We start from the raw sequence: 13,627 nt of genomic DNA, 5'->3' as shown, positions 1-13,627 counted from the left end.
CAGTATAAATGGCAGGAGTAGAATTAGTTGTCATGGCACTAATACTAGTAGCAACAGTAGTAGCAAAAAAAGTCATAGTAGACGTAGTTGTAGTAGTGCTACTGGTAGTAGTAGCAATAATAGTAGAAGTAGTTATATTGGTACTACTATTAGGCTGCTGAAAGAATCCATACTAACAAAGATTTGAAGAACAATAGTGTGACTGCTGAAGCATTATTTTTTTTTGCAGTTAAAAATACTTTATCCATTTTATTCATTTCATTATGCATATTTTTTCTTTAAACGTATCAATATATCATATGATTGAAAAACAAACAAACAAAATAACTTTGTTATGTAGGCCTAATAACTGAACACAACTTGGGATTCATGTGTCTTCTCTTTCACAGCTAAATTGTTGTTACTGCTTTGTTTATATATATATTTTATCATAATATCCCAGATGGCGACGGAGACACAGGTGGACAGCACAGCGGCAATGAGCCTTGCATGGAAAGTTAAGATATACAAATTAACCATGACACTTTAAATTGAATTATCATTAAATAATTGAGCGTAACTCATTACTTGGCATGGATCCGTACAATACTACCCACATTTATTTCTATCGGCGCCGTGGCTTAGTTGGTTAAAGCGCCTGTCTAGTAAACAGGAGATCCTGGGTTCGAATCCCAGCGGTGCCTTTTGAGGGACATGGCTGAGAGATTATTTCAGCATCCATCAGTGTACCGTTAACTTGCACAAATAACTCTGTCCCTGCTTGACACCGTCAAAAGCATTGCTAGAAGTATTTAGTGAAGCCAGCCAGGAATACAGGAAGGAAACCGGGGAGGTAAGTGAATCTGTTCAAGAAATAACTACAACAACACACACCACAGCGCAGTAGACAAAATGATATTGAAATCGGAAACGAATGCATCTTGCCGTATGTAAGAAAAAAAGTATCTAAATTTCTCCTTCATTACCGTTGAAAATGTATTTTGTTCCAAACCCGAATTCATGGGTTTGACTATGTTTTCTAGGTTGCTGTAACAGGAAATAGTCATTAATCAATTAGTCCATTCATATATATTCTTCCGTCTTTCAACCTTTTAAAGAAGAGGAGTAGCTGGGTCTGAACACTTTTTTTAAAATATCTAAATATCTAAATTTAAATATCTAACCAGGCAACTCCGGTTGAGATAAACGATACCTGACTAAGACAGCAGCATCAGAAAAAGTTGCGAACAAAAAATGTAAAAGATAATGAGCAATATATTGCACTGCATCTACGTTTCGTAATGTTTGTTGTATGGTTTTGTTATGTTGTTATTTTTTGTTGTTGTTGTTGTATTTATGTAAAACTGATGTTGTCATGGGAAGTACAGAGAAATTCTGTGTATTTTCTTTACAATAACACGAAATCATCATAATTTGTTAATTGTTTAAAATATTACTTTTAGAGTCGAATCCACCTTTCAAGCGCTCCTTCTACACGCGATGTTGAAACTTACAGCTTTTATTTTGAAAGTCATGCCAGGATTTCTATTCCTGTATCTACTTGACATTACTCTCACCAGCTTTTCGATCATCGACTCTGGCTGCAACTTTCAGAGCTTGTGTGTGTGTGTTTGTGTTTCCTCTGTCGTCGCAAAAATCTGAAAACAACACGGTATGTTTCTGATCCATAAAAACTGATTTATAAATGCACATGAACTGTTGAAATTCTTTTGATATTGAAAAAAGTAAAAGGTATTTGTGCAAAATGCTTCGTCATTGTGTTGCGCAAATGTTTATATAATCATGTCTAAGCTAGTGGCGCCCCCATAAGTTTTACATAGCGCTGGCCAAATTGGTCCAGTGTTAATACATCAATGTCAGAGTTATGAAATTGCATACTGATATTAGTTTATTTTAATGCTTCTTTCTAATGGCAGAGTTTTCAGTTCCAGAACAATAATGGTACTCAACTTGCTTTGGCACTTTTGCAAAATGACAGGAGGGCAAGAGCCAACTGTTTGTCTCTTTAATAACATATTGGTCAAAACAACAAGCAAACAAACAAAAAACAACTGCAAGTACAATCAGTAAATCATTAATTAATGTTTCTTATAATAATAATTATGTTGCTAATACAGGCTTTTCCAGGAGGTCAGAGGTCAAATTATCCCTTTAAGCAATGTTACATGATGAAGGGAGTGTATGGTATATTCATGTATTAGTTTATCACAGACCTCATTTCATATTAGATACAGTTTCTTGCATATTGCTGGCACCTGTTACTCTGAATGTACCCCCTCTGTCAGTAGGTTACATATAATAAATTAGTTGCCTGTCTGTGTGGTTTTTTTTAACCTTTCCATGTTTGCTGTCCTTACTCATTTTCACAAGAAGCAAGTCCAGTCACAGCAGCTCCACACGGGTCAAGTGTAGAAGGATCTGGGTGATCCTCCCTGAACACTTTTTTTTAAACAAACAAGCTGTATTTTGCATTATCAATGCAATGTTGCAGCAGTGTAAATCAGCTTTTTTTTTTAATTGGAAAATTGTCAGTTCAGATCCAGCACCCTCTTGCCCTTAGGTTAGTATGATTGTGTTTGGTAATTCATTGTTCCATAAATAGGCTTGCTGTCCTCTTCCTTGAAAAGAAGGAGAGCTTTAATTTGAAAGACAATATTGATTGGAAGGACAAAAACATTTACGGGGATAAAGAGCCTACTGTAGTTTAAAAACACCACACGGATGCCTCCCATTTTTGGTTTAATTGACTTCCCAGGCTAAGCAGATGACAGAGAAATTAAATTTTGTTTTCGGTAACCAAATTCACCCTGCTATCTCCAATCCCCTCCAGGTGATTCTCTTCCCATTTGTGTGTTTCTGTTTGTCATCAGATGGCAAATGAAGCCAAGCCGTGCCCCTGTGATATTGGTGATCGTATGGAGTATGGAGGTCTCGGCCAGGAGGTCCAGATAGAGCACACCAAAGCTTACGTGGTAAAACCATCCGCTGCATCTGACAAGGCCATCATTGTCATACAGGACATATATGGGTGGCAGCTTCCCAACACAAGATACATGGCTGATATGCTGGCTGCCAATGGATACATGTGAGTAGAAATCACTGTAATGTAAATTACAGAAGGAGGGGGTGGTCCTCGAAAAGCAAGTAAAGGACACATAAGCTGTATTTGTTTGTTAACAGTGGTTTCTTCTGCTATTGTTCCTCTCTGATCAGCGCTGTTTGTGCAGACTTCTATGTCGGAAAGGAGTCGTGGACTCCATCACACGACTGGTCTATATTTCAGGAGTGGCTTCAAGACAGAGACCCAACGAAAATAAACAAGTAACTAAAAGCCTATTTTCACTTTATTAGGCAGCAAGTGTCCCTGTTGAAAATGTATGTAGCTTTAGTAGGTGCACGTTTTGTTAGCATTTAAATGGCAGTTCACTCCAAAATCAGAAGTAGATATTTTCCTCCTCACCTGCAGTGTTATTTATTGATCTAGATTGTTTTGGTGTGAATTGCTAAATGTTGGAGATATTGACGGTAGAGGTCTGCCTTCTCTTGAATATAATGAAACTAGATGGCACTTGACTTGTGATGCTCAAAGCGCCAAAAAAATACATCTGTGAAACTGAACAGCAATGTCTCTTTCCAGAAATCATGACCCATTTACTAAAAATATTCCAGACTTTGTGAGCAGTTCCATGCAAGAACTATTTTCTTTCTGCTAAACAACACTTGTCAACTGCATCACCATGCAGAAAGAAGTGTGCAGTTATAGCTAGCTAATGATACAGCTCAGCCAAGGAGGATGCCATCTCGTACTGTCACAAGCATGAGCCTCTCATCCTTGTGCCAAAATGTTTTTGATTTTGGGGTGACTGTCCCTTTGATGGGGAGAGAGGTGTCTATCTGAGGCTTCATAAATGTTTGACCTTTTTTTTACAATGATCCAAATTCCAATAGAAAAATCCCATAGGCTTTTTGACAAAGGATCTGGGGTTAAGCGAACTTCTGTGTTGGCCTACAGAAAAGTGTCCATTCAGGATTTTAAAAGGCTTGCTGGTGACGCACATTATCTTTTTTTTCTTGTATGCATTAGGTTTTAAAACATTTTGGTCAAAATTTCCCCCTCCAGAGAAGTGGATGCAGTTCTGAGATTCCTGAAGGAGCAATGTGGGGCCAAACGCATTGGAGTAGTGGGATTCTGCTGGGGAGGGATCGCCACACATTACATCTCCTTGCAATATCCTGATGTCAAAACAGGAGTGTCAGTCTATGGTATGTCCTTGTTACAGTGATTCATAGCAATCCATGCTACAAAAGTCGCAGGATGGTTGCTGTACAGTGGTTTATGATTGGCTTATGTGACACTGTGCAGGGATCGTCCGTGAAAAGGAGGACAGGTATGCGTTGAAGTTTCCTACACTGTTCATCTTTGCGGAGAATGATGATTATATCCCACTGGACCAGGTTAGTCCATGTGAGCTCAGTAGCTCTCATAAGCATACCTTACATGTAGTGTTTTCTTCAGGTTGATTGTGATGGTATAACCTGCCTGATGCTTCAGCACCAAGTGGCATCCATTAAGCAACATCTACATTTCTTTATGTTCTTTACAACAGAAATTACACAATTTTAGTCAGAATAAAAGCAGAAAGGACACAAGGAGCTTCTATGGTTGATGACCTCTCTTTAAAAAGCCATAATCTGTGCTGTTTAACCACTGACAACCATCATTTTGCTCTTCAGGTTAATTCCCTTGAAGCAAAACTGAAGGAAAAATGCACGGTGGATTACCAGGTGAAGGTCTTTCCTGGTCAGACTCATGGGTTTGTCCACCGCAAGAGAGAGGACATCAACCCCAAAGACAAACCCTACATCCTGGAAGCCAGAACAGACATGCTCAACTGGTTCAACAAGTACATGTAAACGAGGTCAGAAAAATCAATAGTCAGGGTGCAAACCTGAAAAGGTCAGATTTTCAACACAGAGCTGCTTTTTTGAGGTATTTGAAAGTGGTGATTGTTAGTCATAATTTCTGTATGACTGGTGACATTCCAGTTGTTTCATAAATCTTTTTTTTTTTTAATTTTGGAACTCTGTACGTTTATGTATGGGGGGCTGTGATTGTAATGTTACTGAAATGTAAATTTAAATTGTGAAGTCAAAACTATTAAGCACCTTTGCCTTGTACAATAAAATATGGATGATGTTATATGTTGTCCTGTTAATGTTAGAATAAGCGACAATAATCTGATATTTGGTTAGGCTTTTTAAGCATCAGTTTACAAACATTTTGTGTAAATTCTTATCTTTTTGAAATTTACTGAACACCTGACATGGAATACACAAATAAAGAAAGGCTATAGAGCTTGGAAATTTCAACGGACCAACATTTTAATGGTGACTTTGACGCTACAACAGCTGGAACATTTTGTATCAAATGATAAATAGCAATATGCAGTGCGGTTTGGACATGGTGCTCGGGCAAGTGCCTACAACCTCTGGAACAGCTCAGAAACCTTCAGGCGTTCAGAAGGCCCTCAGTCCTCGCTCTCTCCTGGGCTTCGGATGTCGTCAATCTTAAGGATCATCTTGACGACCTGTGTAGCCAGCAAGATCTGCTGCTTCTTTCCGATCAGGGTCTCCACCACATGTTGCTGCTTCATGTCTATGTTGGAGGAAAACAAAAAAGCCAATCAATATCATGATGTCTTGTTTTGACATTAAAATGCAATGTTACTATCGTCTGACGTTGCTTCCTTACCGTTGGTGTTGTTGTGCAGACAGTCGATGCCGAGGAAGGGGTTGGCCTCTTTGACCTGTTTGGCTCTGACCTCTGCCATGGTCTGGATTGGGTTTAGCCCACTGTTCTCAGCCAGCGCCATGGGGATGACCTCCAGAGCATCAGCAAACGACCTCATGGCATATTGCTCCAATGATGGGCACTAACAGGGAGAGGAGCAGAAATAAAGACTATCACAGCAAGAGAAACAGCATCTTAATGGTGGACTGAAGAAAAAAAAAAGCAGTAGAAACATATTTAAGTCTAAATAAATACCATATTCAATTTATCTAAATTTTGAAAGTATCTGCATTTTTATTTTAGTGCATCTCACCTTATCTGCAGCCTGGTTGACGGCCAGAGCACATGCGATCTCTGAAGCTCCTCCTCCATACACAACACGGTTGTCTCTGACCAGATTGCGAATTACACACAGAGCATCATGGAGAGCACGCTTTGCCTCTTCGATGATCTAATGGAGATAGATGAAATAAAAATGTGAGCCAAAAGGGGCAGATTAACATTTATTTATATGTCAATGGGACTTAAGAGTAAAAGTCCCATATGTGCTTACCATTTTGTTGCCTCCGCGAATGAAAATAGTGACGGCCCTGGTGTTTTTGCACTCCTGGATCACCAACATGCGATCCTTTGTAGTGCCGAAGGAGATCTCCTTCACCAAACCAGCGGTGCCAAGCTTCTCTGGTGTCAGCTCAGAGAACCGTGGCACGATGCGGCCTCCTGTGGCGATGGCGATCAGCTGCAGAGAAAACAATAGACACCGACATTTTAAAACAAACAGTTAAGTACCTTACACCCTGTGCTCATCAACACCACACAGCCATAAAATGTAAATACCTGATTGATGAACACAGATTGAAAAAAAAACCAAAACATTAAAGAGTACTAAAACATGGTAAACAACTCTAACCTCAATCTCAGGCCCTCCGACCCAGCGCACTGCTGGCAGCTCGTTCTGCAGCAGAAGGTGGTTGGCTTCATCATCAAAGCCCCATTGGCAGATGGCCAAGTTAGCACCATTGCTTTTGACCTAAAAGAGAAATACAAGTTTAAATTTTAAGACTAAACGCGCCAATGTAGATGTTTAGAATTCAGTTCTAGTACCCGAGATGCTGCAGCACTAACCTGTTGGATCATCTCCTCAAACTTATCTTTTTCATATTTCTGGAGAGCTTTGTAGTCCTCCACTGAGGTCACATCCAACTTATGCTTGGTCTTGGGCTTAGGGGGCTCGAATGGGCAGGTAAGGATAGCAATTTTTGCATCTTTCAGAACCTGTGGGTGACAAAGAACAATTGATGTCAGCATCTTTATCTTATACGGGCTCAGAAAAAATGTAAATGCTATATAGAACCTGTAGTGTTTGGCTGCAGCACTATAAAGCAAATGACTCAGGAAAAAAAACTGACTTCTTATAGACATCAACAAACAATACTTAAATTATCAAAAAATGTTAAAACTGGGATATTTAGTCATAAAAATGGATGTCAGACATGCATATTTAATTTGTCCTTAAGACATCTGGATATCGCTGATGACATCATCTGACAGTGATATTCCCCTTGTTTGTACCTTGGGCATCTGAGGGTGGCTGAACTCCTTGTCAACTATGACTCCCTTGATGAGCTGCGTGTCCTCCAGCTTGCCTCCTACTTTGCCCTCCATCTTGATGAGCTCGAAGTCCACGTCCTTCCTCTCCATGTCTGCTACGGTGAGGATGGCCTCCACCGCAATCTCTGCCATCTGTCTGTGACACCGGTTGATACTGAAAGAAAACAGTACAACTTTAACAATAAAATCATTTCTATATATCGATTTCTTGCAATGAAGGATATATATGTTTAAGAATTTAGCTTATGAGTAAAAATATGATTTAATCATTTTCTGCTTTACATCTAAAGTACCAAATACTCAAAAGGCCACAAGGGAATGTACACTCAGTTGCCAGCGTAGATACGTTCATTTAGCGAAGTCTAATGCAGTCTAAAACAACAGTTTTGCAATAAACCTTCCATTCATAAAGGTTGAAATGTTCAGATTTCATCAAAACTGTCAATCTGATGTGCTGATTTAACTGTGTGATCATACTGGAGTCTCTATTTTATGCTGCTGTTGAACTGTATTGCATTATACTATGGAGGTGTTTCTAATTTTGGTCTACCCCATCTGTACTTTCAACACACAGGTTTCAACAACACTATTGTGTATACAAAACTCACATTTTGGATCCCAGTGTTGTCATGGCGGTTTCAATGAGGGGTTCTGTGTTGTTGGGATCGCAGGGTAAGGTTTCAGCAATTTTATCAAGCTGCTCGATGGCAATTCGTGCAGCCTGGTCATAACCGTCAGAGATCCTGATGGGGTGGATTCCTCGGTCCAGCAGCTGCTCAGCCTGCTCAAGCAGAGCGCCAGCCAGCACTGAAGAGAAAGACAAAAATACAGTGAGACAATACCACTAACAATAGCTGGACTATGCTTGAAAGATATCAGGTTGTCTTGATCAGAGCTGCAATTGATTAAATGACGTCAAATATGCTATGTGCATATGATTTAGCAAATTTGTAATTAAAACTGTCCAGTTCAATGAAGCTCCAGGATGCTTCAAGGTTTCAGTGCATCTATGATAAAGCTGACGTAATGCATTGAGACCGAGATGGCGTAAATGGAAACTCATGAATACACCATTTTTTATTTGGCATCACACCACTGAAGTGGGGTTGCAGTGGTATACAATGAAAACCAAATGTAGCTTGATAACATTGCCAGTTATCAAACTGTATACATTTACTTTCCAACGATATTGGAAAACATATATTTGGACGCAAAAATCTCACCTCCTTACTGCCTCGACTATCTGTCAAAATTCTTACACATACTTTAATTTTAAAAAATGTTTCTATATCAGTTACAATAAAGTGTTTGTTTTAACAAAACAACCTTGTCATTTGTTTAAATAACATTATAACCGATTATTATAAAAATAATTTTGTAATACCATGAAATAATTATATTTTCTGAAATGGTTATTGTACTGTGAAAATCTCACCACTGCAACTCTACGCTGAAGACATGCTAGAATAAAGTCATACAAAACCCAGCAGCTTTTAGAGGTGAAAGAGGACCCAATCATTTTGGTTATTGTCTCCCTTTCAGTCACTTCTTTCTGGGGCAACATGATACTTTTATGATAACCTCAAATCTAATCCTCTGTGAGATTAGAACAATAAGACCAGCACAATACCCAGCCAAACTATATAAAACCCCAATTTACTGCCACCAACCTAAACATCTCATCTTCCTTTACATACCAACAACTCCAGTGGTTCCATCTCCAATCTCATCATCCTGAGACTTTGAGAGCTCCACCATGAGTTTAGCAATCTGGTGGTCCACATCCATCATGCTAAGAATAGTGGCTCCATCATTGGTGACTGTAACCTCCCCATCCCTGTCAACCATCATCTTGTCAAGACCTGGAAACAAAAATGGAGAAAAAAATAGAGGGAGGAACACCAAATTTACATAGTGAAAATTAATTTCAGCGTTTAAGCACTCATCCAACCCTCTATAAAGTCAGATGTGACTGCAATGCATTGGTTTATACTCACCATTAGGTCCCAGAGATGTCTTGAGCGTTGACGCAACTGCCATGCCTGCCATAATATGAGACTGCAAAACGCGAACACAATTTCATGTCAGCTCACAAATTTAAATTGAACTAAGAACTTATCTCTATCCCGAAGACAGATTGAAGTTGCCATCCACGAGAAACAGCTGAAACATCAATATTGAAATGATGTGCATCGATAAGGACCATTTGGGCACAGCCCTATATAGCAACACCCACCGACTGAACGCCTTTACAGAAAGCACATGGGCCTCTATGCTAGCATGACTAGCTAATCCTTTGGATAATGCCATTCTGTTGCTATCGCACCAACAGCTCGACTTGCCAGTAAAGCATATGGTTACAAACAGTAACATTGTATATCAACACATATTGTGTTGTCTTAACGTATCCCACCCTAATCAAGTAATAGCAAAGTAGCGACATGCTAACTAACATGCCACACTTGCGCCCCGTTAGCTAGCCCATTGTACCTTCAGTGCGTCAATGCCCGATAACCGTGACTTCTTGTCCTGGTCTTTAATGATGATGAAAGGCCTTCCATATTCATCAAAAGCCAGTGTCCCCAACGCGGACATGTTGACTGGAGGATCGGGACACTTAGTAAGTGTTCAACGGTTAAAATAGGGAGTTTTTACAATGGAAAACTGGAGTGTGGCCGAGCTGCGAGCCGCACAGGTCTGCCGGCGACTTCTGGAAGGATCCACGGGCGGGGAGGGCGGAACCAAGTAGCCTCAAGTGTGTTTATTTACACATTAAACACCAGTTTATATATGTAACGACAAAACATATTAACAGAAAAAATATATTATTCCGAAAGACAATTAAAAGCATCGCTGACAGATTTTTTTGAAGATTAGATCAGAGAAGCTCTTTTTTTGCAACGTGGTTTCTTCCAATCACGTTCAAAACATCTGATCTCGCGTGAATTCCAGGCATGCTAAAATTCAAGAAGGACTGAGTTGAGTGGACTGTTTAGAAAAGGTAGAAAACATATTTTCCTACAACTTCACACAACCTTTCTAGTTCCTTATAAATACATTTTAGTATCTGAATTTAATTTAAAAAAAGGATAAGTTTATCTTGAGTAGACTCCATCCGGGGAACAGATGTTGTCACAGGGTTTTCCCTCCGTGTGCCAGTGGTGGCAGTTAAAAGCTGTTAGCTGCTAATTTACAACGTTAGCTAACACATTGGTTTTGATTTAGCGCTAGCTATAAAAAGATAAATAAAATGCTCGAATACACGTGCACTTGTGTAGCGTTGCGTTAAAAACTGACGCTACGCTACTTTATGGTGGTGTTAAGGGTTGTTGTTTTTCTCAGCATTCCGAAGGTTCGTCTTTTGCAGCTGTCAAAATTTGCAGTGTGTAGGTAAGATATGGTAACAGTTACCCATTTAAACTCAGCTGGACCACTGAGTATTTGATTTGTAATCACCTCAGTAGTAGTGGTGTTAATGTAGTCCAGCTCTGAGTTGTTTACATATTGGTGTATCTTGAATGACAATGTTTGTTAACGTTTTTTCGTGAGTAGTGGTAGAGACTTAGAGATTACAAGGGATTACAAACACCTGGCTGCATTTCGATTAGCACGAATGCTAATTTGACTTATATCACCAAGTTAATTATGATGGCTATTCAGTAGGATGGGGTCAGCCTTTATCCCCCCTTCATGTCAAAATATAAGCTGTAAGAAGCAATTGTGAAATAAATATATGACGATAGTATTTGTGATATTTTACCAACATGTCATTAGACATATGGCTGAATTCCATTTAGCGGCTTTAGTTTCAGGGTCCTGGTCCTATGCATACAGTTAACTGGGATACATGAACTTGTCATCTTAATGTTAATATCACCTGTGCTTTTCCTGCTATGACAAGTCAAACCAGTAAAACTGCTTTTAAGAAATGTAATTAAGGCATATCTAAGTCTCAATCATCAATCAGTCATCAATTATTTGTCACATGGAAATAATACATGCAAGTGAAATGGGATCCCATCAACTCCTTTAACTTATGCACTGTGATTTAGTACTTTTGTGTTCTCTTTCATCTTTGGCTGATACTTTATAGTTGTCCATGATTCTTGATGATTCTGGTAATCCATGTTTCTGGTTGTGGAGTAATTTAACTCTTCACACATCCTGATCTCAGTCTACAAAGCATGTTGTATTTCTGTATTCTCTAGCATGCCCTGTGAAGCAAAGCCTTGTTTTGTGGTACTCTACGGGTCTCAGAAGGGCCAAGCTGAGTCCCTCGCAGAGGGAATAGCTGAGACGGCAGAAGAGCATGGACTGGTTGCTGAGCTCAGTTGCTTGAATCAGAATGAGAAGGTAGTTTTGCACTTTATAACACAATAACACATCAGTAATAACATTGTGAATGTTATTTTGCTAGATTTTGTGAATATTAATGCAATGAGTTTTCACCTTGATTAGTGGAAACACTACTCGCTTATTAATCATATAACTGGTTCCAGTACAATTTGGAGAAGGAGAATGCCCCAGTGGTCTTTATTGTGTCTACTACTGGAGATGGGGAACCACCAGACAATGCCCTCCAATTTGTAAAGCGCATCAAGAACAAGACTCTCTCCGCTGACCACTATAAACACCTTTGCTATGCACTTTTAGGTAAATTCTATGATGAAGGTCTGAGGTAGCTTTTTTATGCAGTCCATCTGTCGGTATGGGGAACTTGATATGCAAAACATATTGTCTGTAAATCATAACAATGCAGAGCACTGCACAGTGTTTACTTTCTGAGCAGTTGCTGGCTTGAGAAATCTTCATCTGTTTTTCTCTGACTGCTCCAGCTTTAGGAGACACAAATTATGCAAATTTCTGCAACTGCGGGAAGACGATTGAGCGTCGTCTACAGGAACTTGGAGCCAAACAATTCTATGCGACGGGATATGCAGATGATGGTGTAGGGTAAGTTTTGCAGTTTAGACATTCAGCTTTTGGCATTTGGCCTTTAAGCTTCCTATTCTCTCTTTGTCTTTATTTATTACACTGCTTTGTATAATTTTGTAAACTTTGTTCTCTCCAGGCTGGAGTTGGTTGTGGACCCTTGGATTGAAGGACTGTGGAAAGCAATCAAAGAAGCCTTATCAAAAATGGCTTCCGATAGGACTGGTTACTTGAAAGGAGAAGCAGGGGATTCACCAAAGGAAACTCCCGATTCATCCATACCAGATGTTCAACTAAACCTCTTGAGCATAACTGACCACCAGAGCTGCGAGTCAACCAGAGCATCTGTTGAAACGGTCCCCAAATTTGCAACTTCCGTTTCATCTTCTGCTACACAAACTGCTGTTTCTGATCTCAGGCCAGCTTTTCCTACAGGGAGCCCAGGTTTGGCATCCAAGTCTCATGGTACTGCCAGTGTTCCTACATCAGCACAGGAGACACAGATTGGGGACGCTGGAGTTCCCCATGTTGCGTTGGCAGCTTCACTGACACGCTCCTTGACGCCACTGTCTGAGTCCTCTCTTAATGTTCCTGCTCTGCCTCCTCCCTACCTCGATGTCTCTCTGCAGGAGGTGGACGCTGTTGAACAGGTGAGGAATAATGGTGCTGATAAAAGCAGTATTTGCGCCATATTTCACCCTTCATCTCAATGTTTTCTTTCAGAGTGTTGGACCGTTAAACAAAGAGTCTCTCCATGAGGTACCCATATCCAGGGCTGTTCAGCTGAGCAGAGGAGATTCAGTAAAGACAGCCCTTCTGTTAGAGCTGGATATCTCCGTAAGCTTATTATTATATTTGAAAACCCTTTAAAACTGTGTTATAAATGTAAATTTTGATTGCATTTCGGACTTTCGATGCTTCTCTTTCATTCTTAGGCTTACCCAATGATGACCCATCAGCCCGGGGATTCGTTTGATGTGTTCTGCCCAAACAGGGACACTGAGGTGGAGGACCTGCTCCACAGATTGGGCCTTCATGACCAGAGGAACCGCCGAGTGCAGGTTTCTCTGTGCAAAGACACTAAGAAAAAAGGTAAGGTGTGCCTGCCCAAAGATTTTTAACATGCACTCAGTGTACTCCTGAAAAGAACTTTGTAACAAAGCATTGGAATTGCAAAACATTACACAGCACTCATGTTCGGATTTTCCAAAAGATTCTTGTGTTTGTTGGCTTAATATCAGACCAAATTTTCATCTCATTATACTCCTTTTCCATCTTAGTCTGACATTGCTT

At 39.9% G+C, this 13,627-nt stretch overlaps 3 protein-coding genes and 1 non-coding gene across 5 annotated transcripts in view; 3 read left to right on the top strand and 1 right to left on the bottom strand.

The window, feature by feature from the left end:
- Nucleotides 1-609: 609 nt before the first annotated feature.
- Nucleotides 610-683, top strand: trnat-agu (transfer RNA threonine (anticodon AGU)). Its single transcript has one exon. It is a non-coding gene; the product is annotated as a tRNA-Thr (tRNA).
- An 857-nt stretch (nucleotides 684-1,540) lies between these two features.
- Nucleotides 1,541-5,735, top strand: cmbl (carboxymethylenebutenolidase homolog (Pseudomonas)). The gene is made up of 6 exons (XM_042510097.2): nucleotides 1,541-1,651; nucleotides 2,871-3,085; nucleotides 3,214-3,321; nucleotides 4,121-4,263; nucleotides 4,364-4,455; nucleotides 4,735-5,735. The coding sequence occupies exons 2-6, from the start codon at nucleotides 2,871-2,873 to the stop codon at nucleotides 4,912-4,914; spliced, it is 738 nt and encodes a 245-aa protein (XP_042366031.1). The 5' UTR covers nucleotides 1,541-1,651; the 3' UTR covers nucleotides 4,915-5,735.
- On the bottom strand, nucleotides 5,358-10,139 carry cct5 (chaperonin containing TCP1, subunit 5 (epsilon)). The gene is made up of 11 exons (XM_042510096.2): nucleotides 9,893-10,139; nucleotides 9,400-9,460; nucleotides 9,100-9,264; nucleotides 8,011-8,209; nucleotides 7,364-7,556; nucleotides 6,917-7,066; nucleotides 6,702-6,821; nucleotides 6,345-6,530; nucleotides 6,105-6,242; nucleotides 5,753-5,933; nucleotides 5,358-5,656 (listed from the first exon to the last, which is right to left on the bottom strand). The coding sequence occupies exons 1-11, from the start codon at nucleotides 9,995-9,997 to the stop codon at nucleotides 5,529-5,531; spliced, it is 1,626 nt and encodes a 541-aa protein (XP_042366030.1). The 5' UTR covers nucleotides 9,998-10,139; the 3' UTR covers nucleotides 5,358-5,528.
- A 114-nt stretch (nucleotides 10,140-10,253) lies between these two features.
- mtrr (5-methyltetrahydrofolate-homocysteine methyltransferase reductase) overlaps nucleotides 10,254-13,627 on the top strand; it is a 31,838-nt gene continuing 28,464 nt past the window's right edge. The window contains exons 1-7 of one of the 2 annotated variants that reach the window (XM_042510095.2): nucleotides 10,254-10,403; nucleotides 11,611-11,755; nucleotides 11,902-12,055; nucleotides 12,238-12,355; nucleotides 12,474-12,984; nucleotides 13,058-13,171; nucleotides 13,270-13,426. In XM_042510095.2, coding sequence (XP_042366029.2) covers nucleotides 11,612-11,755; nucleotides 11,902-12,055; nucleotides 12,238-12,355; nucleotides 12,474-12,984; nucleotides 13,058-13,171; nucleotides 13,270-13,426 — 1,198 coding nt within the window. In that variant the 5' untranslated portion in view covers nucleotides 10,254-10,403; nucleotide 11,611. Of the gene's footprint in view, nucleotides 10,404-10,537; nucleotides 10,793-11,610; nucleotides 11,756-11,901; nucleotides 12,056-12,237; nucleotides 12,356-12,473; nucleotides 12,985-13,057; nucleotides 13,172-13,269; nucleotides 13,427-13,627 lie in introns of those variants that run through there. The other variant, XM_042510094.2, reaches the window with a different exon arrangement.

Source organism: Plectropomus leopardus, chromosome 21, assembly GCF_026936395.1.
Source record: "Plectropomus leopardus strain MGB_pleo_1.0 chromosome 21, ASM2693639v1, whole genome shotgun sequence".
Classification (NCBI taxonomy): Eukaryota; Metazoa; Chordata; class Actinopteri; order Perciformes; family Serranidae; genus Plectropomus; species Plectropomus leopardus.
Note: the sequence above shows the minus strand (reverse complement) of the source record. Positions and strands in the feature narration are given on the sequence as shown.